The sequence below is a fragment of the Ursus arctos genome, unplaced genomic scaffold (genome assembly GCF_023065955.2).
Source record: "Ursus arctos isolate Adak ecotype North America unplaced genomic scaffold, UrsArc2.0 scaffold_12, whole genome shotgun sequence".
Taxonomy (NCBI): domain Eukaryota; kingdom Metazoa; phylum Chordata; class Mammalia; order Carnivora; family Ursidae; genus Ursus; species Ursus arctos.
The window spans coordinates 2,791,292-2,817,675 of NW_026622786.1; the positions used below are offsets into that span (position 1 = coordinate 2,791,292).

Below are 26,384 nucleotides of genomic sequence, written 5' to 3' on the forward strand. Positions count from 1 at the left end.
ATCTGGAAAAAAAAAACACAAAAAAACTGGAACTGATGATCGGCCATCTGGCCAGTAGTCAAATCAAAATATCTATAACTGTCTTTCTAACTAGACTACAGAGCTTCTTCAGAGCAGAGATAACTTATTTATTGTTGTTTCTCTGGCAACATAAGGTGCTCACTAAATAGTAACTGAATAACCGTTGGATTTTGTTATTGTCAAACCGAACTATTCACTATGAGGTCCTCAAGTAAAATATGCTAGAAAAACAGCAACTGCTAAGAAAACATATAATTAAGACTAGGGTATAATATAGTAAAAGTAGCCCTAGATGGAGAAACTAGAGGTTTTAGTTCTGTTTTAGTAAGAAGTCTTTTGGGGGCTAGGTTTCTTCATTTGTTTTTGTGTGGTTTTTTTAAAGATTCTATTTTTTAAGTAATCTCTATACTCAACATGGGGCTCAAACTCAACCCCGAGATCAAGAGTCACATGCTCTACCAACTGAGCCAGCCCGGCGCCCCTAGCTTTCTTCATTTGTAAAAATGATTTTACTAGATAATTTGTTAGCTCTAAAATTCTTAGCTAGATTTGTTCCTTATTTATATAAACACAGAACTCTCAAACTTCTACAATTCAACCATCTCTCATATTTAGGAATTCTCTGAAAATAAAACCAAAATAAAATCCAGAATAGCAGTTTTACTCACCGTGTTATTCTAGGTCTCTATTTTAGCCATTACTGATCACAATATCAATTTCTATAAAACGTACAATTATTACCACATGTAACATAAAAAATTAATTATAAACTTTGTTGACTTATAAGTAACAAACAACTGGCTGACCTTGTAGAAGTGTTAAGATATTCAACAGATGCTTCCTTTGCTAGCACCCCCCACCTGCCTTTAAAACAGCAAGGTATTAACAAATTATTTCAAAGAGTAAAGCTAATGAAGAGTACAGGAGGAGGTGCCCAAGTACCACAGTTAAACAAGCTAAACAGCATAATCTTGTTCCTTACTCAGGGGAGTATCTTTTCTTTTCCAAGCTCTTATTTCTGGGATGTCATGTGCTATGTCTTATAGGTAATATTCTTAGTAAACATTTGCTAACTAACTGAATGGAAGACTAAGTAATAGGTCAACTTAAGGAAATAGTCAACATTTAAAAAACCTTGGAGCTCAAAAATTAGATTTTCTCTAAAAACTTGCTATTCTGTGTCTCCTAAGTGATCCCCATTCATACAACTTTTCTATTTTGTCTATAACAAATATCTTCCCTAGTGTGTTACTTGTCTTTATTTTTATGATGTCTTCTATAATGCAGAAGTCTAACTTTTTTTAAGATTATATTTATTTATTTGACAGAGAGAGAGAGTACAAGTAGGCAGAGAGGCAGACAGAGGGAGAAGGAGAAGCAGGCTCTCCACCAAGCAGAGAGCCTGACTTGGGGATTGATCCCAGGACCCTGGGATAATGACTCGAGCTGAAAGCAGACGCTCAACCGACTGAGCTATGTAGGTGCCCCCAGAAGTCTAATTTTGATGTCATTAAATTCTTAAGTACTTTTCTTTGTTTCTCTGTAAGAGCTTTTTTTTTTTTTTTTTTTTTTTTTAAAGAGAGGGAAGGCAGGGGGGCCGCCTGGGTAGCTCAGTCATTGGGCGTCTGCCTTCGGCTCAGGTCATGATCCCAGGGTCGTAGGATCAAGCCCCGCATCGGGCTCCCTGCTCCGCTGGGAGCCTGCTTCTTCCTCTCCCACTCCCCCTGCTTGTGTTCCCTCTCTCGCTGGCTGTCTCTGTCAAATAAATAAAATCTTAAAAAAAAAAAAAAAAAAGAGAGAGGGAAGGCAGGGAGGGGCAGACGGAGAGGGAGAAAAGTAATCTTAAGCTGGCTCCACACTCAGCGTGGAGCCTGACTTGGGGCTTCATCTCACAACTGTGAGACCATGACCTGAGCCGAAATCAAGAGTTGGACGCTCAACCACCTGAGCCACCCAGGTGCCCTCTACAAGAGCTTTTAACCTTCAGAGTCATAAAAACATATTTCTTTCTAACATTTTAAAAGTTTTATTTTATACGCTAAGGTAATTCACTTGGAATATATTTGTGTATATGGTTTAGAAAAACATTTAACAATTAATTGTATTTTTTCTGGATGGAAAGCGTATGTCTCAGACTCACTTACTGAAGAGTTCCTCTTTCCTTCAATGATTTGCAGTGCAACTTCTACCATTTACAAAGGTCATATATATACATATATATGCTTGTGTTCCCTCTCTCGCTGGCTGTCTCTGTCATATATATATATATATATATATATATATATATATATATATATATATATATATATATATATTTCTGGGCTTTCTCTGTTCCTTTAATCTGTCTTTATACTGATATCACATTCTTTTATAATTATAATAGCCAAATAATAAATCTTGATATTTCATAGGTTAAGTCCTACTTGCCATTTATCAAGTCTTATCAACAGTCAACAATGTCTACTCCTAGACATTGGAATTTTATTTTTTTTTATTTTTTTTTTAGATTTTACTTATTTATTCGACAGAGAGAGAGAGAGAGCAGGGGGAGAAGCAGAGGGAGAGAGAGAAGCAGGCTCCTGGCTGAGCAGAGAGCCAGACGTGGGGCTCAATCCCAGGACCCCGGGACCACGACCTGAGCCGAAGGCAGACACTTAACCAACTTAGCCACTCAGGCATCCCCTATGTGAATTTTAGAATCAGTATAACAAGTTTCTTAAAATGTCTTATTGGGATTTTTATTAAAGTGTACTGTATTTACATGCTGATATCATCTTTTTATAACAGTTTGTAATTTTCTCCAGAAAGGTCTTAACATGCTTTTATTCTAGATACTTTACATAGCTTTTGTTGTTACTATTAACAACATCTGTTTTTCTATTTTATATATATATATATATATATTTTAAAGATTTTATTTATTTATTTGACAGAGATAGAGACAGCCAGCGAGAGAGGGAACACAAGCAGGGGGAGTGGGAGAGAAAGAAGCAGGCTCATAGCGGAGGAGCCTGACGTGGGGCTCGATCCCATAACGCCGGGATCACGCCCTGAGCCGAAGGCAGACGCCCAACCGCTGTGCCACCCAGGCGCCCCTTCTATTATATTTTTTGACTAGTTGTTTCTGATGTATTGAAATGCTATTGATTCCGAGATGTTGATTTGTACCCAGGAACCCTGCTAAATTCTTTTTAGTCTGTGAATTCTCTTGGATTTCCTATGAAGATGACTGAAAAGTCTCCATATATCTTTTTACCCTTGTATGATCCTATTGATTACATTCTATAGTTCTTATAAATTCTATAGAAATTACAAATTAGAATTTACAAATTAAGTATAATGCAAATACCATTCATACTGACATTAAAGGGATAAAGGATATTTTGTAGAAATATATTACAATGTGAGCATGATAATGTATATGTTGTTTTAAATTTATCAACTCTATAATATCCTTACTATTCAATTATTTCACCATTTTTCTCCATTTAAACTACTGAAAATATTTTCCATAGTGTATAGTGAAATCATTACTGCCTTCACTGGATACAAACAATTATGTATATATTAAAGCCATCTTTAATCTGTTCTCATTAGCTTCCCATAAAATAGTATCACCTCATGCCAAAATGCAATCACACAACCCCCCCAAAAACAAAGAAAAAAAATGCAATGACAAACACATTAACACAGCCACTGAAAATGAGTTGCAGAACTGTTAATATAAGATAATCATACAGATGATACTAAATAGTATACTAGATAATTGAATTTTAAATTATAAAATAGAATTTAAAATTTTATTTCTCATAAACGAAGATCCTTTAAACTACACCCATGGACCCACCTAGGAAAATCTGGGGCCTGTATAAAGACACGCTGCTTTTCAGCACTCCACAGTATCTCCATCCCATCCAATCATCAGTCATCCATTGTACAGGCATTTACCAATCACCTAGGAAGTGCCTGGCATTATGCTGAGAGCAGAAGCTCAAAGTCAGGGGGGGCAGAAACTGGTGATAAAAAGCACTTCTATCAATTACAAAGTAGTGTGTTAGGTGCCAGTATAGAAGAAGAGACAAGGTATACCTTAATGCAGACTGAAACAAAGATGTCAGGAAGGGAAAATGTCTTGATACAGAATCTCAAAGAAGGGATGGAGGAAGCAGTATCTTACAGAGCTTATCACCTAAGTGGGAATACTACACTGCTCTATGGTTTATTATACAACTTGCACTTTAAGGCTGCCAATTCAATTTTCAAAAGGAACCAACTTCTTCTATTCACTGAAAATTGCAATTTAAAATTCAGGTTTAGTCTAAGTAAGTCTTTTTTGTGCTCAATTTCAATCTTTTAAAGTGGTGGAGGCCCTTGGGTGACTCAGTCAGTCAAGCGTCTGACCTGATTTCAGCTTCAGGTCATGATCTCAGCGTCATGAGATCAAGCCCCGTGTCAGGCTCTGCGCTCAGCACAGAGTCTGCCTGTTCTTCTTCCTCCGCTCCTCCCCCGGCCCCCCGCTTGCATTCTCTCTCTCAAATAAATAAAATCTTAAAAAAAATAAAAAAGGTTACATTTTGAGATTATGAATTGAACATGACAGAAAACCTGCTTAAAACATACATATATAAAATTATTCAACATACAATTAAAAAAGTGAATACCCATGTAATCACAAGAAATAAAATACTGCCAGCTCCCCAGAGGACTCAAGTGGACCCTTTCAAAAGCACTGTCCATGTGAACTACCTAACATGGTGGACTTTTGTGGTAATTGTTTTCTTACTTTTCTTTATGGTTCTAACATGTAGGTCCTATTTAAATTAATAATAGTTTCTTTTTGCCAAACTTGAATTTTATATAAAGGAATCATATCATATATGCATAAGTATTCCTTTGTACTTGCAATCAATATTTTGTGAGATTTATCTATGTTGCTGCATGTAACTGAAATTCATTAATATTCTTTGCTGTCTGGTTATTCCAATATGCCACAACACATTCATTTTACTGCAGAAAAACATCTGGATTGTTTCCAAATTTTTATTACCAAGAACAATGTTGCTATAAAAATTCTCTGCCATTGATTGTGCTGTATCTATGCAAGTTTCTCAGGAGTAAAAGCCTTGGGGTGAAATCCAAAGATCATAGTGTGTACATAACAAACTTTTCAAAAAGAAGGTTGTTTTATACCAAGCAACCCTTAAACCAACAGTATACGAGAGCTTCCACTGTGCCACAGTCCTGCTAATGTTGGTATTGGTGGACTTTAAAATGTATTCCCTATCTGGTAAGTATGCGTGCTGGTTATTAATTTATTGCCTCTCAGCTCTAAACCCACCCTTCTTTGTGGTACAAGAGCCAGACTGCAAACTCTATTTCCCCTATGCTCAGCGTTAGTCTCTGCCAATAGAGGTCCCTAGAGCCACACTGACAGGCTCAAAGAAGCAGTTGGGATTCTTTTGGTGTTCTGTTTTCAAATGGCTCAGCAGCATATAGGCTTCCTGGCAGGGTTTGAGCACAGAGAGTGCTGTTCTTGCCATCAGTGATGAGGGCTCCCCAGCCAGTCTCTGCCGCTACGATGGCAGGTAGCACATTCTTGCAGCAATCCACTCTTTCCTCAGGTCTGAATCTCAGTTGGGAGGACAGGAGGGCTCTCTCTTCGCTTTTCCCTCAAGTCCAGAGGTAGTAGCTGCTTTCAGCACATATTATCCCATTATACCTTAGAGTTCTCTTATTCCTTCTAGTAGTAGTTAACTACATTTTACCTACTTAACAATTCTTTACATTAGATTTTCCTATTTAAATTACGGGTGTGTGGGTTTCCCTCTCCCGACTGGAACTTGACTCACCCCGTATGTAATGATACACATATCTCAGCAGTTCTAAGACTATATCATGTGATATCACAACAAACTGAATGCAGAAGCAGAGAACAGAATTTAACTGTACACTGTAAAATTAGATCTCTACTGCACCACTGTACCAGATATTAAAGAGATCGGCAAAAAAAATGAGTTCTCATTAAAAATTCTTTTAAAAATGTATTTATTTATTTGAGAGAGAGAACACAAGCAGAAGGGGCAGAGGGAGAGGGACAGAATCTCAAGCAGACTCTGTGCTATGTGTGGAGACTGATGCAGGGCATGACCATGAGATCACCCCCTGAGCCAAAACCAACAGTCTGACGCTTAACTGACTGTGCCACCCAGGCGCCCCTCATTAAAATTTTTTTTAAAATTTTGTTGTTGTTGTTTTTTGAGAGGTGGAGGAGGGGCAGAGGGAGAGGAGAGAGAGAATCTTAAGCTCCACGTCCAGCACGGAGCCCGTCTTGGGGCATGATCTCACAACCCCGAGATCATGGCCTGAACTAAAATCGAGAGTCAGACGCTTAACCGAATGAGCCACCCAGGTGCCCCAATTATTTGTTTATTGCTTTAAAGGTGATTAATATTTAAACAGTTTGTTTAAATTCTAATATGGTAAGTGCCAGGTAAAACCTTCTAATTTTTTTTGTCTTTTTTTGTTGTTGTTATTTTGTTATTTGTGTATTCTGGATATGAACCCTTTGTTGACTGCACCGCAGATATTTTCTCCCACTCTGTGGCTTGTCTTTTCACTCTTTATGGTGTCTTTCAATAAACAGAAGGTCTTTGTTTTAAAGTAGTCAAATTTATCGATCTTTTGGGGTAAGGTCATGATATTCTCCTTCAAAAAGATTTACAGTTCTTTTTTTTTAAGTTCCTTTTTTTTTTTTTTAAAGTACACTCCAAGCCCAGTGTGGAGCCCAACACAGGAATTGAACTCATGACCCTGAGAACAAGACCTGAGCCGAGATCAAGAGTTGAATTTTAACTAAGCCACACAGAGGCCTCTGGTTCTTTTGTATTTAACATGCAACTAATTTTTGTGTATGGTATGAATGAGATCTAATTATATAAATACATATATATACACATATATATATATACACATACATATATATACATATATATGAGATCTAATTTTATATACATATATATAAATATATACATATAAATAACCAACTGCCTGAGCAATAATTATAAGAAAAAAGTTCCTTTTCCACTACCCGTAGTTTCATAGACGGATCTAGTATACACATACATTGGTCTGTGTCTAGACTTTGTATTATATTCTACCAGTTTCTTTGGCCATCTTGGGCTAATACCATACTGCTTTATTTATTACAGCTTTATAATAAGGCTTAAAATCTGGTAGAGCCAGTCCTTCCACCTTGTTATTCTTCAACAGTTTCTGGCTTTCTCTTTCTGGCGGAGGGGAAGGAGAACTCTCTGCACTTCCACATAAAATTCAGAGCCAATCTGCAAAAAGGGGGGAGGGTACCTTTACTGAGATCTTAATTAAGACTGCACTGAATTGGGGCACCAGGCTGGCTCAGTCTGTGGAGCATGTGACTCCTGACCTCAGGGCTGTGAGTTTGAGACCCATGCTGGGTACAGACAGAACTTAAAAAGTAAAATCTTAAAAAAAAAAAAAAAAAAACCCAAAAACAAGATTGCACTGGATTTATAAATCAATTTGGGAAGAATCGACATTGTTAAATACTGAGTCTTCCCTATCCACAAATGCCTATTTAGGTTTTCTACAATGTTTCTCAATTATGTTTTATAATCTTCTCCATAGAGGTCTTACACTAATCCTTTTAAAGATTTTTTTTACACACAGTCGATCCTCATTAATCTCAATCCTGGATTCCCTATTTGCAAATTCACCTACTTGCTAAAATTTATTTGTAACCCCAAAAGCAATGTTTTGCTTTTTCAGTCATTCCTAGACACATACAGAATGGTGAAAACTTCAAGTTGGCTGATGGCATGTTCTCAGATGAGGTCAAACAAGGTGACGCTCTGCCATCTTGTTTCAGCTATCATACTAAAAAAACAAGGATCCTTTTGATCGTCTATTTCGTGCCATATTTCTTTGCATTGTTGTGCTTCTGAGTGATGATTTTGCTGTTTAAAATGGCCCTCAAGCATAGCGCTGAAGTTCTTCTGTCTAGAGTTCCTAAGCACAAGAAGGCTGTGATGTGCCTTACACAGAAAACCCATGTATTAAACTTTGTTCAAGCATTATATAGGGCTGTTAGCCATGAATTCAATGTTAATGAATCAAAATATATTAATAAATAATGTTAAATAAGGTATCTGTACACAGAAACCTACATTAAATAAGGTTATGTATTGATCAGTTGACAAAAATGTTGTGACCAGGGAGCTTGCAGGAACTTAACCCTGTATTTGCCCTAGGAGCAATGATTCAGTATTCACTAATTCACTGTTCATGGCAACTTCATGGAACATAACTACTATGAATAATAAGAATCAACTAGATCTCTCCCCCACCTCCCCAGTATAAAGAATTAAAATTTTTTTTTAATGTTCTTACTTTGTTTCTGGTATACAGATAAAATAATTAATTTTATTATTATTGATTTGGGTCTAACAACCATGCTAATCATATCATCTGCAATTAATGACAATTTTGTTTTTTTCTCTCCCAATCCTTTCATTCATACACTTTTGCTTCCTCCCTCTCTCCCTTCTGGCTAGGAACTCCATGACGAAGTTGGACAGAAATGCTGACACTGGGCATTACCCTTGTTTTGTTCCTCATCTACAGCATGTTTGCTATAGGTTTTTCTTTTTGGAAGATACAGGTTACTGGATTGGAGAGATTCCTTTCTATTCCTGGTTTGTTTTATATTGAATGGATTTTTTACTTACTTTTTCTGCACCTTTTAAGATCATCATACAATTTTTCTCTTTTTATTCTTAAGCGTAGTGAATTGGATGAATTTATTCTCCATATTAAGCCATGTGTCCATTCCATGGATAAACCCCACATAGTTAGGATGTACTATACTCTTTATGTTCCACTAGACTCAGGTTGTTCAGGAATAAGATCAGTTTGTCATCTTCTTTCCTCATATTTCCCAGTTAAACTCTGGTATCGAGGTTATGCTAGTGCCATTAAGGTAAGCTGAAGAGCATTCTTTCTCTGTTCTCTCAACAACTGTGAGTAAGACTGGAATTATTTCTTCCTTCAGTATCTGCTGAACTTGCTGGTGAAGCACCTAGGTCAAGGATTTTTTTCTTCTCATTAAACTTTGTTTTAATGGGTCTCAAAATTCTGTGACAGATTTTTGGTCAGGTTGCTTCCACTGGAAAGTACTGATTTTGAAAACTAGTAACTTAAAACTGCCACACAGAAAAGAAATGGTCTACAAAATATTCTCCCTTCATTCTGAAGGTTTTATGATGCGCTGTTACATTAAGCAGCCTTTTTTCGTTTGTCCTGCAGCTTTTATTATCATATAAGCAATAACTTTAATTTAATAGATTTTATTTTTTACAGGCATTAACCAATCTTTTATTTAAAAAAATTTTTTTTTAAGATTTCATCCATTTATTCGACAGGGAGAAAGAGAGAGCACACAAGTAGGCAGAGCAGCAGGCAGAGCGGCAGGCAGAGGGAGAGGGAGACGCAGGATCCCTGCTGAGCAGAGAGCCTGATGTGGGGCTCAGTCCCAGAACCCCAGGATCATGACCTGAGCTGAAAGCAGACACTTAACTGACTGAGCTACCCAGGTACCCCCTGGTCTTTTATTATTAAACTTATAGCCAACTGAGACAAAGAGTTTTGAGACAGTTTTCCTACCCCTGATTAAGAACAGAGTGGCAAAGGGGCGCTGGGGTGGCTCAGGTCATGATCCCAGGATCGGGCCCCTGCACTGGGCTCCCTGCTTAGTGGGGAGTCTGCTTCTCTCTCTCCTTATGCCCCTCCCCCTGTTCGTGCTCTCTCCCTTTTTCAAATAAATAAAATCTTTATTTTTAAAAAAGATTTTATTTATTTATTTGATAGCGAGCACAAGCAGGGGGAGCAGGAGAGGGAGAATGGAGAAGCAGGTTCCCCACTGAGCAAGGAGCCTGACGCAGGGCTCGATCCCAGGACCCTGGGATCATGACCTGAGCCGAAGGCAGACGCTTAACCAACTGAGGCTCCCAGGTGCCCCTAAATAAAATCTTAAAACAAAACAGGGTGGCAGGTATTAGGGATAAAATTCATTTAGCCTCCTGAGCTTTCTAGACAGAGCAGATTGGTGATCCTGCCCCTTCCAACAGCCTTCTTGTCCACTCCTTTGGTGACACCCATAGCAATGGTCTACCTCATACCACAAATAGCAAAACAGTAACAAAAAATATCTCAGAAGAGGATAGTCAGAGAAGCTCTCGACATACTGGGCTTGCCAAAAATAGTATTAACAATTTCAAGAGTTTGGGGTCATCTTCCAGCTTCTTACCAGGATGGTAATTAATCTTGTCCTCCAGCTCAGCAAACTTATAAGCATGTGAGCTGTGTGACAATCCAGCACCGATGCATAACCAGCCCTGATTTGGCCCAGACAGCTCAGGATAACCACTTGAGCCATGATAAACATCTCTGACAGGCACATCCTTGACACTGAAGCCCACACTGTTCCCAGGAAGAGCTTCACTCAAAATTTCACGATGCATTTCAAAAGACTTTACTTCAGCTGTAACACTGATCAGAGCAAAGGTGACCACTATGTTGGGTTTGAGAATACTAGTATCTAGTTGGCCAACTGGGACAGTATCAGTACCACCAATTTTGTAGTCATCTTAAGAGTGGCAGACGCAAGGGCCTGTCAGCTGGACAAGTTCCTTGAGAGAAGGCAATCCACAGCTTCAAGGAGCATGGTTCCACTGGCATGGCCATCCTCCCGGGGGACTTTCTATCCCTTGAACCAAGGTGTATTAGTACGTGGGTCCAGCATGTTGTCACTATTCCAACCAGAAACTGGTACAAATGCTACTGTGTCAGGTGGGAGCCAATTTTCTTAATGTAGGTGCTGACTTTCTTAATGGTTTCCTTATATCTCTTCTGGCTGTGCTGTGGCTTTATAGAATCCATCTTATTAACACCAACAAATAGTCATTTCATACCCAGTGTGTAAGCCAAAAGGGCAAGCTCATGAGTCTGCCGATTCTTGGAGTGACCTTCTTCAAATTCACCAAACACCAACAGTAATAATCAGGACAGCACAGTCAGCCTGAGATGCACCTGTAATCATGTTTTTGATAAAGTCTGTGTCCTGGGGCATCACTGAGGGTCACATAATACTTGCTGCTCTTTAATTTCGACCGGGAGGTATCAATGGTGATACCATGCTCACATTCAGTTTTCAGTTTATCCAAGACCCAGGCATACCTGAAGGAGCCTATTCCCATCTCAGCAGCCACCTTCTCAAATTTTTTGATCCCATCACATTTGTGATCAAACGGCCAGTAGTGGTGGACTTGTTTTCCAATGACAACAATGTGGATATAAATCTTTTCCTTTACCATTCTGTCATGGCTTTAGCAGTGGTTTTCACGACACTTGTGTTCTGGTGGCAAACCCACTGCAAAACCAGGGGAAGTTCTTATGGGAAGATTTCTGAGGACTGGCTGAATTTATTCAATGGTTATAGGATTATAAGGTCCTCAGTTTTTTATCTGAGCCATTTAGTTACTTGTATTTTTGAGGAACTTTACCATTTTGTCTATATCTTCAAATTTATTGGAATAAAGCTGTTGATATTGGTAACACATCTACCTTCTACATTTCTTTTTTTTTTTTAAGATTTTATTTATTTATTTATTTGACAGAGAGACAGCCAGCGAGAGAGGGAACACAAGCAGGGGGAGTGGGAGAGGAAGAAGCAGGCTCTTAGCACAGGAGCCTGATGTGGGGCTCGATCCCATAACACCAGGATCACGCCCTGAGCTGAAGGCAGACGCTTAACGACTGAGCCACCCAGGCGCCCCTACTTTCTACATTTCTAATACAGTTCATTTATGCCTTCTTTTTTCTAGGTCAATCTCATCTAAAGTTTATCAATTTTATTATTTCCTCAAAAACAACAACAACAAGAAAAAAAAAACAACAAAAAATGTTTCCTCTGTTGAACCCTTCTATTGTATGTTTGTTCGGTCTTGTTACGTTTTCCCCCCCAATTTTCTTTTTACCATGGTAAAAATTAACATATAAAATTTATCATTTTAACCATTTTTTAAGTGAAAAGTTCAGTAGGATTAAGTATATCCTTTCATCAGTGTGCCCGGCTGGCTCAGTCGGTTAAGTGTCCTGGGATGGAGCCTGCGTCAGGCCCCCTGCTGAGCAGGGAGCCTGCTTCTCCCTCTCCGGCTCCCCCTGCTTGTGTGCGCGCTTTCTGTCAAATAAATAAATAAAATCTTTAAAAAAAAAAAAGTATATTCATATCATTGTGCAACCATTGGCACCATCCATCTCCAGGCCTCTTTTCATCTTGCAAAACTGAAACTCTATAGCTATTGAACTTCCCATTTCCCCTCCCTCTAGTCCCTGGCAACTCACATTCTGCTTCCTTTACAAATTCGACTATTCTAAGTGCCCCACTTTGTGTTTGCCTTTTTTAAATTTCTTGAGTGGCTGCTCTCATTATATATCTTTTCTTCCTTCCTTCGGCTTATTTTGTTCTTCTTTTGTGAACTTCTTGAGATAGATACTTAGCTCATTAATTTTTGACGTCTCTTGTGTTCCAGGTACTTTTATAAGTGCTTTCCATACATTAGCTTGTGAGGATTACCTCACAACAATCCTAAGATACAAGCTGTACTATTCTTCTCATTTATAGGTGAGAGAACTGGAGCACAGAAAAATTAAATAATTAGTTTAACAGGTGGTTAACAAGGATTTGAACCTAGGCAGCCTGATTCCAAAAACTTGGATTCTTAACTTCTAAGTTTCACTGCTTCTCAAGAAAGGAAAAATATTCCAGGAAGAAAAATTCACAAGCGCTTGTATTAAGACACATCACATGAGTGTTTGGCTAGAGCAATGGCTCATTACTGGAACCTGGGAGAGCTAAGGACAAGGGTGGGAAGTTGACATCTGACTGTGAAGGGCATTAAGTGCCTTCCCAAGGAGCTTAGATAATGCGACTGCACAGTAAAAAAACCCAATGATGGCTACTGGCACGATCTCATTCTTTTTTATTTTTTTAAATGTTCAATCTCCTATCTTAAAGTAGCTTTGTATCATCTACTTTATTATCAGTATCCTTATTTGTAAAATGAGGATAATACTCTTTGCCCCAATTCTATTATATAGTTGGTTTGACAGTCAAAAAAGAAAATAACAAACATGGAAAGGAATTCGTTATATAGTAATATAAAAATACTTTTTAAAGAATGATCAGAGCAGTGATTTGGTAACATTAATTTGTTAATAATAATTGTAGGAGCGATTGTCATTATCAACTTCATCATCACAGCAGCAGCTAACATTTATTAGGTGTTTATTATATGCCACTCACTATTCTAAGCACTCACTCTATATCATAGTATTTACTCATTTAGTAGTTCCCAGACTCTGTAGGGTGGATACTATTATTGGCAGATTTATACAGATTAAAAAAAACCAGGCTTATATCAGATAAGTAGTATAAAATATATAAATATATTTTAATATATTTCATATAAAATATATATTTGATATAAAAATATATCAAATAGAGATAATAATGGGAATTTAAAGACAGAAAAGGAGGAAGGAACAGGAAAACAATAAGTCTCTGGTAAGTGACTAAGAAATGAGGGGCCGGGGCACCTGGGTGGCTCAGTTGTTAAGTATCTGCCTTCGGCTCAGGTCATGATCCCAGGGTCCTGGGATCGAGCCCCGCGTTGGGCTCCCTGCTCAGCGGGAAGCCTGCTTCTCCCTCTCCCACTCCCCCTGCTTGTGTTCCCTCTTCTTGCTGTGTCTCTCTCTGTCAAATAAATAAAATCTTAAAATAAAAAAAAAAAAATGAGGGAGCGCCTGGGTGCCTCAGTAGGTTAAGTGTCTGCCTTTAGCTCAGGTCATGATCCCTGGGTCCTGGGGTCGAGCCCCATGTCAGGCTCTCTGCTCAGTGGGGAGTTAGCTTCTCTCTGGGGTGCCTGGGTGGCTCAGTGGGTTAAGCGTCTGCCTTTGGCTCAGGTCATGATCCCTGGGTCCTGGGATCGAGCCCTGCATTGGGAATCCCTGCTCAGTGGGAAGACTGCTTCTCCTTCTCCCTCTTCCTTTGTGTGCTCTGTCTCTCAAATAAATAAATAAAATCTTAAAAAAAAAAAAAAAAAAAGAAATGAAGGGACAAGAATTTAAAATTACTAAGGGGCCATTATAAGATGAAAAACTAAGTTAAGTTTAGGCAGACTGTATTGTCAAATAGAAATAACAGGAGACTAAGAGTCAGAAACATCTCAATTCTATTCTCACCTCTTTACTAAACTGACATTTTACTTTGGGTAACTTCTTAACTGCTCTGGGCTTCAGTTTTCTCATTTTGTAAAAAGAAATAATAAAATTCAATTTGCTTACCTGCAAAGTTGGTTACTGAGTTTCAAATACCATTTGTATAATAATTTTCAATTTATAACCTATTTTCACACAAGCTGTGGGAGCAGGGCTTTATACAAATGTAAGGTGTATTATTGTTTTAGATGTTCTGAGTATCATCATATAATAATGAGGCAATAATTCACAAAAAGAAGTCAGGTGAAACTTTTAGTCAGGTGAAACCAAGTAACTCCTTAAAGTGATTAAAGGAATAAAAGGCATGCCCTAATGCAGAAGTCTCTAACAGGTTACCTACAGTTCAAATTTAGTCAAGAGATGTGTTTTGTTTGGCTAGCAGTAACCTTTTTTAAAAATGTGATTTAGCTTCACACATTTAAAAACTGGGAGACTTCATATAAAAATCCAGATTTTGACCTAGCTTAAAAAGTGAGGTCTTGGGGCACCTGTATGGCTCAATCAGTTAAACGTCTTCAGCTTCGGTCATGATCTCAGGGTCCTATAGCTCCGCATCGGGCTCCCTGCTCAGTGCGGAGACTGCTTCTCCGTCTCCCTCTCAGCCCCTTCCCCTGCTCGTGCTCTTTCTCTCAAATAAATAAATAAAATCTTTTAAAAAAAAAAAAAAAAGGTGAAAAAGTCCTTGGAAGGTCTGGCAGCACGTGTTAACACTGGACTTCTATTGCTTTATGGCCATAGGCTAGGGCTGAGTAGCTGCTGCTGCTTTTAGATGGGTTTTCTTCACATTCAACCCACCTCACTCAATGTGACCTGCCTGGAACATCTAGTCATTTGCCCCTCCTGAATTAAACGGATTTAAAAAACAGCTATAAATTAAGAGAAAAGAATTCACAGAAGGGTAGAAATTAATCTAAAGTATGTTTGTGAATAGAAATTTAAAAGAGGGTACTAGTGGTTGGGATGGGGATGATTATGGAATACTGAAGTTCATGCCTTACGATCCCCTCATTTATCATATACTGTATAATTAATTTGTTTATAACCAAGAATATATAATTTCACTGATACAGTCTTCTGCTTCTATTAGAGTTTAAAAATCTACAATAACTGATAGGGGAAATCTGGCCTTACTATTCTTTGAAACAACTGTCTTATATGTTTTATCCTTCCACGTTAAACCCTAGTGAGATTTTGACTGGGATTACAATGAATTTATAGATTACATAATGGGAATCCTATTTTTAACAATACCAAATCTTTCTCTTCAAAATGGTAATGTATCTTTTCATTTATCCAAATCTTTACTACCCTTTAGTAAAGTCTAAAAAAGTTTTCTTTATAAAAGCCTTAACATACTTCTTAATACATTTACTCTTGAGTGGGATCTCTTTTATTCTGGGGGGCAGTACTTTTTGTTGCAAAAGGAATCTTTTCTCCTAATTACATTTTTTAATTGGTTATGGCTAGCACTTGAACTTGAATCCAACTATTTAAATGACCTCTCCTATTAGTTGACTTTATGTGAGCCAGCGGTCAGCAAACTATGAACCTCAGGCCAGCTGCCTATTGTTGTAAATGAAGTCTTATTGGAACACAGCCACACCCATTTGTTTACCTGCTATCTATAGCTGCTTTCATGCCAGAATAGCAGAACTGAGTGATGGCAACCGAGAACCTATGGCCTACAGAGCCTAAAATACTTGCTATCTGGCCTTTTACAGAAAAAGGTTGCCCATCCCTGATGTAGGTAATCCCATTATCTGCAAATAATGACAATCCTGTCCCTTCTAAAAGTACTCTTTTTATTTATTTAGAAATGAATGGGATCTCCAGCATAATGGCAAATACGAATGATGTCAGAAGACACCCCTGTATTGGAATGCTTTTATTGTTTCACTGTTAAGTCTTACGTTTACTACAGGTTTCTGAAGACACCCTCATTGAGTTAAGAACATCTCCAGCACTGGGGCACCTCAGTTGCCTGAGCATCTGCCTTTGGCTCACGTCATGACCCCAGGGTCCTGGGATTGAGACCTTAGTCTAGTCAGGCTCCCTGCTCAGCAGGCAGTCTGCTTGTCCCCCTTCCTCTACCTCCCCCCTGCTCATTCTCTCTCTCAAAATAAATGAAATCTTTGGGGGGAAAAAAAAGGCACATTTCCAGCACTTGAATTTTAATTTAAAGGTCTGAACTTGGGGTGCATGGTGGCTCAGTTGGTTAAGTATCTGACTTCAGCTCAGGTAATGGTCTCAGGGTCCTGGGAGGTAGCCCTGTGTCTGGCTTCACACTCAGCAAGGAGTCTCTCTGTTCGTCGTTCTCCCTCTGCCCCTCCCCATCTCAAATAAATAAATAAATAAAATCTTAAAAAAATAATAAAAAAATAAAGGACTGATCTTTATTCTGAGATTATGTCCTTCCACCTTTTTCTGTGAAATTAGTTACAGTAATACAAAGCAGTTGTTTTAAAAAGTATCTTTGCCTAGTAAAATAAAAGCTGACAACCCTATATTAACCCATGATCTAGGTCACAAAATCTAAGTCTAGGAAATGCTAGGTAAGTTATAAAAAGACTACAGTGATATTTACAGTAGAAACTCTAAGTGGAGACCATCCAGCATACTGCTTTTCTTACTCTAAATTACACTGAATTTATATATGTAAAGAAACAACACAGACTAAGGTTAAGTGGCAAAGAACATGGGCTTTTGGGGTCTAGACAGGCTTGGGTGGGAATTCTGTCCCTCCCTGCCTTCTCCCCAACCCTCCCAGCTATGAGAACTTAGGCAAGCTACTGAATCTCTCTAAACCAGTTACCTCCTCCTTAAATGGGGACAACAGGAGTAGCCACGTTAAAAAGTTGCTCTCAGAATTCAGTGACTTAAAACACATAGTATCTGGTCAACTGCAAGTGTTCAATAAACGCCAGGTGTTACCATTATTATTTTATGTACTTCTTTTTTTTCTTTTTAAGATTTTATCTTTAAATAATCTCTACACCCAATGTGGGGCTTGAACTCACAACTCTGAGATCAAGAGTCCCATGTTCTACCGACTGAGCCAACTGGGAGCCCCTATTTTATGTTCTTCTTACATCATGTATAAATCTTCTAGCAAGCACTTTCACGTACTACCAAAATAAACACCTCAAGTTAATAATCAAAAGGAAAGAAAAGGACCATTCAATTTTGAATGGGTTAATACTAACAAATGGATCGACAATGTGCAATGTTCCCATATTTATGTAAGTACATAATATGCTAATCAATATATAATTTGAGGAAATACTTAGCAATTTTGATTGTTCTACACAATCATTTATCCTCCAATTTTGTGTATATGTCTCTTGCACCAAATAAACAACTTGCAAATATGGATGAAACACAAGGAAGACACTATTAAAACAGAGTAAAAATAACATCAAATTAAGTATTCCAGCACTTTGGGAAATGCTGGGTACAATTTCATTAAGGATGGAATAAATCAATACGAAATTCAGAATAAAAATTCCCATTTCTCTTTAATTACACAGATATTATAGAGGGGGCAAGATTTAAAGAAGACTGAAAGAAGAAAGGATATGTATTAAAAAATATATATGAAAACAGAGAAAGGAATAGGAAAGACATTCCAAGCAAGGAGTGTGTATGAGCAGGAGATATATATGGTCAAGGTAGGAGACAAGAGGCAGAAAGGGTAAATAACAAACAAGCTTTCAAAAAGAGAAGAGAATAAATAAAATATTTTTTTAAAAAAGATTTTATTTATTCATTTGACAGAGAAAGAGTGAGCACACAAGCAGGGGGAGCGGGAGGCAGAGGGAGAAGGAGAAACAGACTCCCTGCTGAGCTGGGAGCCCGACGTGGGGCTGGACTCCAGGACCCTGGGATCATGACCTGAGCAGAAGGCAGACACCCAACTGACTGAGCCACCCAGGCGCCCCAATAAATAAAATCTAAAAAAAAAAAAAAAAGAGAGAGAGAGGGGCACCTGGGTGGCTCAGTCGTTAAGTATCTGCCTTCAGCCCAGATCATGATCCCAGTGTCCTGGGATTGGAGTCCTGCATTGGGCTCCCTGCTCAGCAGGGAGCCTGCTTCTCCCTCTCCCACTCCCCCTGCTTGTGTTCCCTCTCTCTCTGTCTCTCTCTCTGACAAATAAATAAAACTTAAAAAAAAAAAAAAGAGAGAGAGAGAGAAAGAATTTTTAAAAGAAAAATATGTGTACTAGTGGGAAAGTTACATGAACAATTTGGGCAAAATATCCTTGGATCTTCAAGCATGTACAACTATTAACAGTTCTTACTAACGGGTAAAAAGGAAAACTAAAGTTCTTAATTTTCGGAGCTCAGACCCCCCAGAGCAGTAAGAATGTACTTACTTCACTAGAGCGGCTGCTTCAGGAAGGACATCAGCAAATGATTCACGGAAAATGATTGCATTTTTCCTTTTGCAGTTCTGTATGACATCATTGGCGAGGTAAAAGAGATTCAAACGGTGGGGATAGGCAGCTAGAGATGACAAAGGACAATAAATAAAACCAAATGAGTCTAATTATACTTTGTTCAACTTACTCCAAATACAGTGTTCTCAAGCTAGGTAACCACTATTACGTGAATGGAGAATAAACAGACAAATGATCTAGTCTCTCACTACCTTGATCTTAAATTCAGTGACCTCCAGGAACCATGCCTCTGCACATTTTAGAATCCCCTTTTCTGGGGGATTTTACAGCCTCCCATTCCCCTTATATTTGTCACTTTTATCAAGATTTCAGTTCTATATTTTTCCTAACTTTATAGTCACTTTAAGTACTCAATTTTTTCTCTTCAATTCCAGTCTTTGATCTATTATTTAAACCACTTTTTTTTTTTTTTTTTTTTTTTTTGGAGAGAGAGAGTGTGTGTGCCTGCAAGCAGAGGGACAGAGAATCCTACGCAGGGTCCATGCCCAGCGCACAGCCCAATTCAGGTCTCAATCTCACAACCCCAAGATCATGACCTGAGCCAATATCAAGAGTCGGACACTTTACCCACTGAGCCACCCAGGTGCCCCTTGAACCACTCTTTCATTAAAACCTTCATTTTCTTTTCCTCCTCTCCCCCCACCCCCCGAGTTAGCCTTTCTATCACATGCATTCAACAAAATCCTAAATCTAGATCGACCTAACTGAATGCCTTTATTGCACCTTTATTTCTGCTCCTGGGTTCTGCTGAAGAAAAATCATACCACCAGGATCGAAACCATATAAATCTAGTCTCCTTCAGCTGGGCCCTCAACATTACAATGCTACAGTCCTTCCACATGCTCTTCATTATCATCAGAAATCATGAGATGGAAATCCTGTTCTCTCAAAAAAATGTAACCATATTTAAACCCAACCAAATCAACTTACCTGAGGAGTTAAACCCGAGTTCTCACTGTCTCCACTTTAACTCCTATTAACGCCATAACTATAGGAGCTACTTTTGTTTTACTGTACTTAAAATATGCAATCTACTATGCTCAAGAGCTTTATATAAATTATACCATCTCATTTATGTTGCCATCACTCCACTCAAACAGCAATTACCAATAAATTCCAACTTATTAAACCTGAGGAAAATTTTTAAAATGTTATTTCTTTGTAGCTTCTGGCACACAGAATGATCTGTTATGGTAATACTTCTTTGGTTTCTGTCATAAGCACTTTCCTGGTTTTCATACCTCTCTGATTCCTTCTCCATATATACATGGGTGGGCACGTGTAGACAGGCAGCTCCACGTGTGACTGTCCTCCTTTAAATGTTGAAGCTCCCCAGGGTTCTCTCCTGAGCATTCTTCTCCATTTACCCATGGCATCATGTTATAAGATTTCAGGTTTTAAGTTTGTTTGTTCCATTCCTGACTCTGTCCCTTATCAGCTTTGGGGTTTTATACACTACTTAACTCTTCTTTATGACACTTTCTTTTTCTTTGTAAAATGACAACCTCACAGGGTTGTTACAAGAATTAAATGAAACAATGTATATAAAGCATTTAGGACAGTGCTTAGCACACAGAAAATGAAATGCTATCAGCATAACCATTCACCTCCATGGCTTTAACTCCCACCACCTATGCACCAATGACTCCCATGTCTATAGATACCAAGCTTGGCTTTCCCTTTATCAGTCAATGCACACATCCATACACAAGTCTCAGAGGCACCTTGAGCTTGATTTTTCAGTATTAATAATCGTCCTCCTCTTCCATCTGTTACTCCTGCTGTATTTAGCCAGAATTTTAGCAATCTTTTTTTTTTTTTAAGATTTATTTGTTTATTTGACAGAGAGAAAGACAGCCAGCGAGAGAGGGAACACAGCCCTGGAGTGGGAGAGGAAGAAGCAGGCTCCCAGCAGAGGAGCCTGATGCGGGGCTTGATCCCAGAGCCAAAGGCAGACACTTAACGACTGAGCCACCCAGGCGCCCCAGCAATCTTTTTTTGACTCTTCCTCCTCCCTACCTGACCCTCACCACATCTGATAAATCTCCAAGTCCAGACAATTTTGTCTCCAATACTATCTGTAAAATTTATCTCCTCTTTTCCTTCTGTTTCTACTATTGCTCTTTGCTGGGTTCGTCACCTTTGACCTGGACTACTATACTGCAGTACCCTCCCACTGATTATCTTGCCTCTAGACTTAAGTCTCTTCAAATTTACTCTCTAAATTGCTAAATTCACTTTTTTTTTTTTAAAGATTTTATTTATTTATTTGACAGGATAGAGACAGTCAGTGAGAGAGGGAACACAAGCAGGGGGAGTGGGAGAGGAAGAAGCAGGCTCACAGAGGAGGAGCCTGATGTGGGGCTCGATCCGACAACGCCGGGATCACGCCCTGAGCCGAAGGCAGACGCTCAACCGCTGTGCCACCCAGGCGCCCCTAAATTCACTTCTAATATGCAAACATTATCCAATTTGTTTCTCATATCGAATCCATCAATGATTTCCAAATGCTTACTAGAAAACTCCTGAACACCTTAGTCTTCATTTATGATCTGGATCTTACCTTCTCTTTCAATCTCATCTCTTCCCTTTCAAAGTTCTATCTTTAATGAAATACTCACAGTTCCCAGAAACTTTGCACATGCACTCTCTGCTTCTCTCTCAGAATTTTCCTTTTCTAAGATATCCCATTCTGAATATCTTGTGTTTCCTACTCATCCATAGAAGTCCAAAATTTTAAACTTAATTCATGTCAGATTTTGCCCTCATCTTATCACTACTTCTTCCCCAAACAAACCACCCCCAAGTATTTTAATGCAACTTCTTCCCAATGCAAACCCTACACTCTACAGTCAAATCACTATAGAAAGTCAGGAGGAAATGAGAAAAATTGGCTGATATAGTCTAAGACGATGCCTAAAGGCAGTGGGATTTGAGAAGACCCATCTCGAATGCTTTTCCAAACCCTCTGCAACCTAGTTCTTGCTTACTTGTTTAGCCTCAACTCAGCCACTCTCCCTTAAAGCTGCAGTTTAGTGAACTATACTTTGTTTTCAAAGCCAAGCCCCACCTCCTTCCTGTGTCTTGCCACCCATTTCAAAAGGCTAATTCTTTTTCTTCCTTCAACTCTCAGCTTACACATCTCATCTTCCATGAAGCTTCCCCTGACTGTAAGACAAGGCCTTTAGCGCATCCTGAAGGTACATGAGTCATACACTTATCACACGGTAGTGTACTTGTATGCAACTTCCACTAGAGTATAAGCTCCCTAAAGGCTGGAATTCTGTCTTGTTTACGGCTATGACCTCAATGACTAACTGAGTATCTGGCAGGTGCTCAAATAATATTAGTTAAATGTCTGATGAAGAAGTTGAATTTTTGTAGACAGGAAGAAAGGGGAAGAGCACTCCAGGAAGAACAAGTCATGAGTACAGGTGCTGAAAACGACTGGGCAATGAGTGTCTTTTGTTTTGCAGAAGGGGAAAATTTAGGCTAGATTTTAAACTTATTTAATAACACTTATAGCATTTTCTATATGCTAGACACTGCTTTAAAGATACAAATATTAACTGATATCCTTACAACAACCCTGTGAGGTGGATACTGTTATCTCCATTTAAGAGATGGAATGATGTGAATTGTCACATCTAGTAGGTTCTGAAACTGGAATTTAAATATAGACAGTTTGGCTTGAAGTCTACATTCTTAATTACTACCTACTTCTACTTGTGTCTGACCAGGAAGGTTTGGCTGGAAGAGCAGTGGGAGAATAGGCAAAGATACAAATTCTGATGGTTATTAAATATTGAGCCAAGAAAGCCTTTATTCTGTGGCTCACAAGAAACCATGAAAAGTTTTTATATAGAAGGGTGTTTTAGAAAAAGCTGCAGATAATTTTGTTAGAAATAATAAAAAGAGCTAATAACACTGTAAGGAAGCAACCAGACAAATCTATAAGGTGAGATATTCTGCAGGGCAACTGGCCCAGTCTCATCAACAAATCAGTGGCATAAAATGTAATGGAGAGATTAAGGGACTCAAGGGACAGAGTAATCTTTTTTTTTTTTTTAAAGATTTTATTTATTTGACAGAAAGAGAGCATGAATGGGGGAAGTGGGAGAGAGGGAGGGAGAAGCAGGCTCCCTGCTGACCAAGGAGCCCGATGCAGGACTCGATCCCAGGACCCTGGGATCATGATCTGAGCTGAAGGCAGACGCTTAACCGACTGAGCCACCCAGGTGTCCCAGGACAAAGTAATCTGATGTAATTACTCTGTGTCCCTAAATTGCACATAGGTTTTGACCAACCACCTATAAATGACATTCCTGAATCAACGAAAGAAATCTGAATATGGTCTGGGATTAGATAAAATGAAAATTTACTGAAATGGAAATAAAAAACCATCAACTGAAAAAAATAGTAATTAGAGAGAGATTTCATGTTAGAAAAAAAAAATTTGTGGGGCGCCTGGGTGGCACAGTGGTTAAGCGTCTGCCTTCAGCTCAGGGAGTGATCCCGGCGATCTGGGATTGAGCCCCACATCAGGCTCTTCTGCTATGAGCCTGCTTCTTCCTCTCCCACTCCCCCTGCTTGTGTTCCCTCTCTCGCTGGCTGTCTCTATCTCTGTCGAATAAATAAATAAAATCTTTAAAAAAAAAATTTGTGAAAGAGATCAGAAAGGATATGGAATTAATAGTATTGATCTCTATTTTCCTTTTGCTTACCTGTATTCTAATTTTCTACAATACATATTTGCTGCTTCCATAATAACAGGCTATAAGGAAATATAAGCATTTTGGCCCCGAAAGTTGAACTAGTTGTCTTGAAGTGATCGGCATTTCAGCCCAGACCTCTCCTTCGAACTGTAGACTCAAATATCCAACTACTTCCCCAACACCTCTTCACGCATGTCTAATACACAGCTCAGACTCAACACGTGACCTTCTGATCTCTTCCTCCAAACTGTCTCCTCCTATAGTCTTCACCTCAGTAAATGGCATTTCTTCTGGTGGCTTTTTTCAGCCAAAAATCTTGAGTCATCCTTGACTACTCTTTCTCTTTCATACTCCACATCCAAATTCACAACGCAGATCTCATTAATGCTACTTTCAAAATACATACAAACTTAGGAAATTACAAATGTAGAAAGGGAGAAGATTAGAATAAACCCTGTTGTGCTGGATTGTAACTGGAAGTCTTGGTGTAAACCTCATAGGTATATATAGAAATATAAGGGGAATGAATGTGTGTATATGTGTAAATACAACTATTTCCTAATCTCCATTGAAAGGCCTAGAAGTAATAGTATGCCAGTATCTAATATCTAGATCCTGGTTTCAAAGAAAAACCAGGGCTTCTTGGAGAAATAGCTGATTCTAGGCCAGGAAAGAAAGTACAAGAGCTTGGAACATCTTGCACCAGAAAGTAAAAAAGTGCTCAAAGAATGATGTCAAAGGCACTACCTTCTAGGGGTTCCCACTGGCCAGATCTATGGAATGGACAAGTGTCAAAATCAGTAATAGTAAATGATTATAAGCACTGAATAAAATAGCAATCCATGAATACATACTGATGTAAATAAATAAACCAACCGGTGAAGGGGGAAGCTCTGCTTTATAATCAATCAAATGCCAACTAATAAATATATAAGGAATAGTGGCATTTAAAAAAATAGTGTTTGGCAACCATCACAATAAGAACTGACTCAAGCAACAATAATCAAAAGATCCCAAAGCTAGCAAGAGAAAGTTTAATGCAGAACCAGAAATTTATAAAGTCTCAAACTACTTCCCCACAAAACACTCACTTAGTTTACAGTAGAGAAACCTTACAGGCAAAACCCATCTAAACCAAGTGATAAAGTTAACATCACTATTATGGGGCATATCGACATTATGTTCCTCCAAATATAATGAGTTAAGAACACAGCATCATTTCTGCAGTATGTTTGTCCAAAACTGCATAACCTGAATCTAACAATAAGGAAAAATCAAATACAAATTTATGGATAGTTTGTAAGGTACTGGTCCATATCCTTCAAAAATGGCAAGGTCATGAAAGATAAAGAAAGACTGTTCAGACTGAAGAAAAATAAGACATGACAACTAACTGCAACACATGACCCTGGACCTTTAAAGACCATTGTGGGATAAATGGCAAAATTCAACCACAGCGCTTGGGTGGCTCAGTCAGTTCAGCATTTGACTCCTGGTTTTGGCTCAGGTCAGATCCTGAGATCAAGTGCTCTATGGGGCTCTGCACTCAGCACAGAATCTGCTTGAGATTCTCTCTCTGCCCTTCTCCTGGCTGATGCATCCTCGCATGCGCACCGTGTGTGCTCGCTCGCTCTCTCATCAACACATACATACATAAAATCTTAGAACATTTATGTGTGTGTGTGTATGTATATATATATAAAAGTCAGGAAGAGAGCTCTCACCAGAAATGGAACCTTGATCTTGAGCTTTCCACATCTCACCTCAGAAATGTGAGAAAATACACTTCTCTTGTTTAAGCCACACAATTTGTGGTATTTTGTTACGACAGCCCAAGGTTGTTAACGCAACTACAGGAGAACAGCTTTTTTATTTTAGGAAATGGACAATGAAGTATTAAATAGGGAGGGCATCATGTCTGCATCATACTCTCAAATAGTTCAGGAAGAAAAAATGTGTGTGCATGGTGAGAGCAATAAGAGAGCAAACAGAGATAAAACGTTAATTACTAGGGAATCTGGGTGAAAGGTACACAGGAGGTCTTTGCAATACATCACAACTTCAAATTTGAAATGATTTAAAACTAGCAAATTAAAAAAGCTGGGACTCTAACTACTACTTACCATTGTGCTGGTCGAAGTCATAATCATCTTTTGCTTGAATTATTGTAGTAGCCTCCTAACTGGTCTCCCTGCTTCTACCTTTGCCTCACTTTCGTCTAACCTCAACTCAGAAGAGTGATCCTTTTAAAATCCTTTTAAAATATAAATATAAAATATAAATCTTATATTTTTATATTTATATAAATCTTATAAATTTTATATTTTATGTAAAATATAAATCTAATCATATTACTCCACTATTTAAATCCCTCCAATAATGGTTTCCCCCTCCTTAAAGATCAAAGTCCTTACAATCGCTTATAAGTCCTAAACAATCTGGCCCCACATCATCTCTGATCCTCTGTCCTGACCACCATTCATTCTATTTCAGCCATTCTAGCCACCTTACTGAAGAAAGACCTACAACACACCTGGCATACTCAGGGTCACACCCGCCTCAGGGTCCCTTAAGCTGCCTGCTCCCCCTGCTTGGAACATTCTTTTCCCATAAAATCTCATGGTTTACTCTCTCATTGCCTTTATTTTTAATTAATTTATTTTTTTGTTATTTATTTATTTGAGAGAGAGAGAGCACAGCACAAGCAAGGGGAGCGGGAGGCAGAGGGAGAAGCAGACTCCACTGAGCAGGGAGCCTGATGTGGGGCTCAATCCCAGGACCCCAGGATTATGACACGAGCCGAAGGCAGATGCTCAACCGAC

General features: G+C 38.7%; 1 protein-coding gene across 4 annotated transcripts in view; it reads right to left on the bottom strand.

Annotated features, from left to right (window-relative positions):
- Positions 1-26,384, bottom strand: part of RPRD2 (regulation of nuclear pre-mRNA domain containing 2) — an 89,225-nt gene that overhangs the window by 34,067 nt on the left and 28,774 nt on the right. For all 4 annotated transcript variants that reach the window (XM_026486601.4, XM_044379674.3, XM_026486600.4 and 1 more), the window contains exon 2: positions 18,764-18,893. In XM_026486601.4, the coding sequence (XP_026342386.1) occupies positions 18,764-18,893 (130 nt within the window). The remainder of the gene's footprint in view (positions 1-18,763; positions 18,894-26,384) is intronic.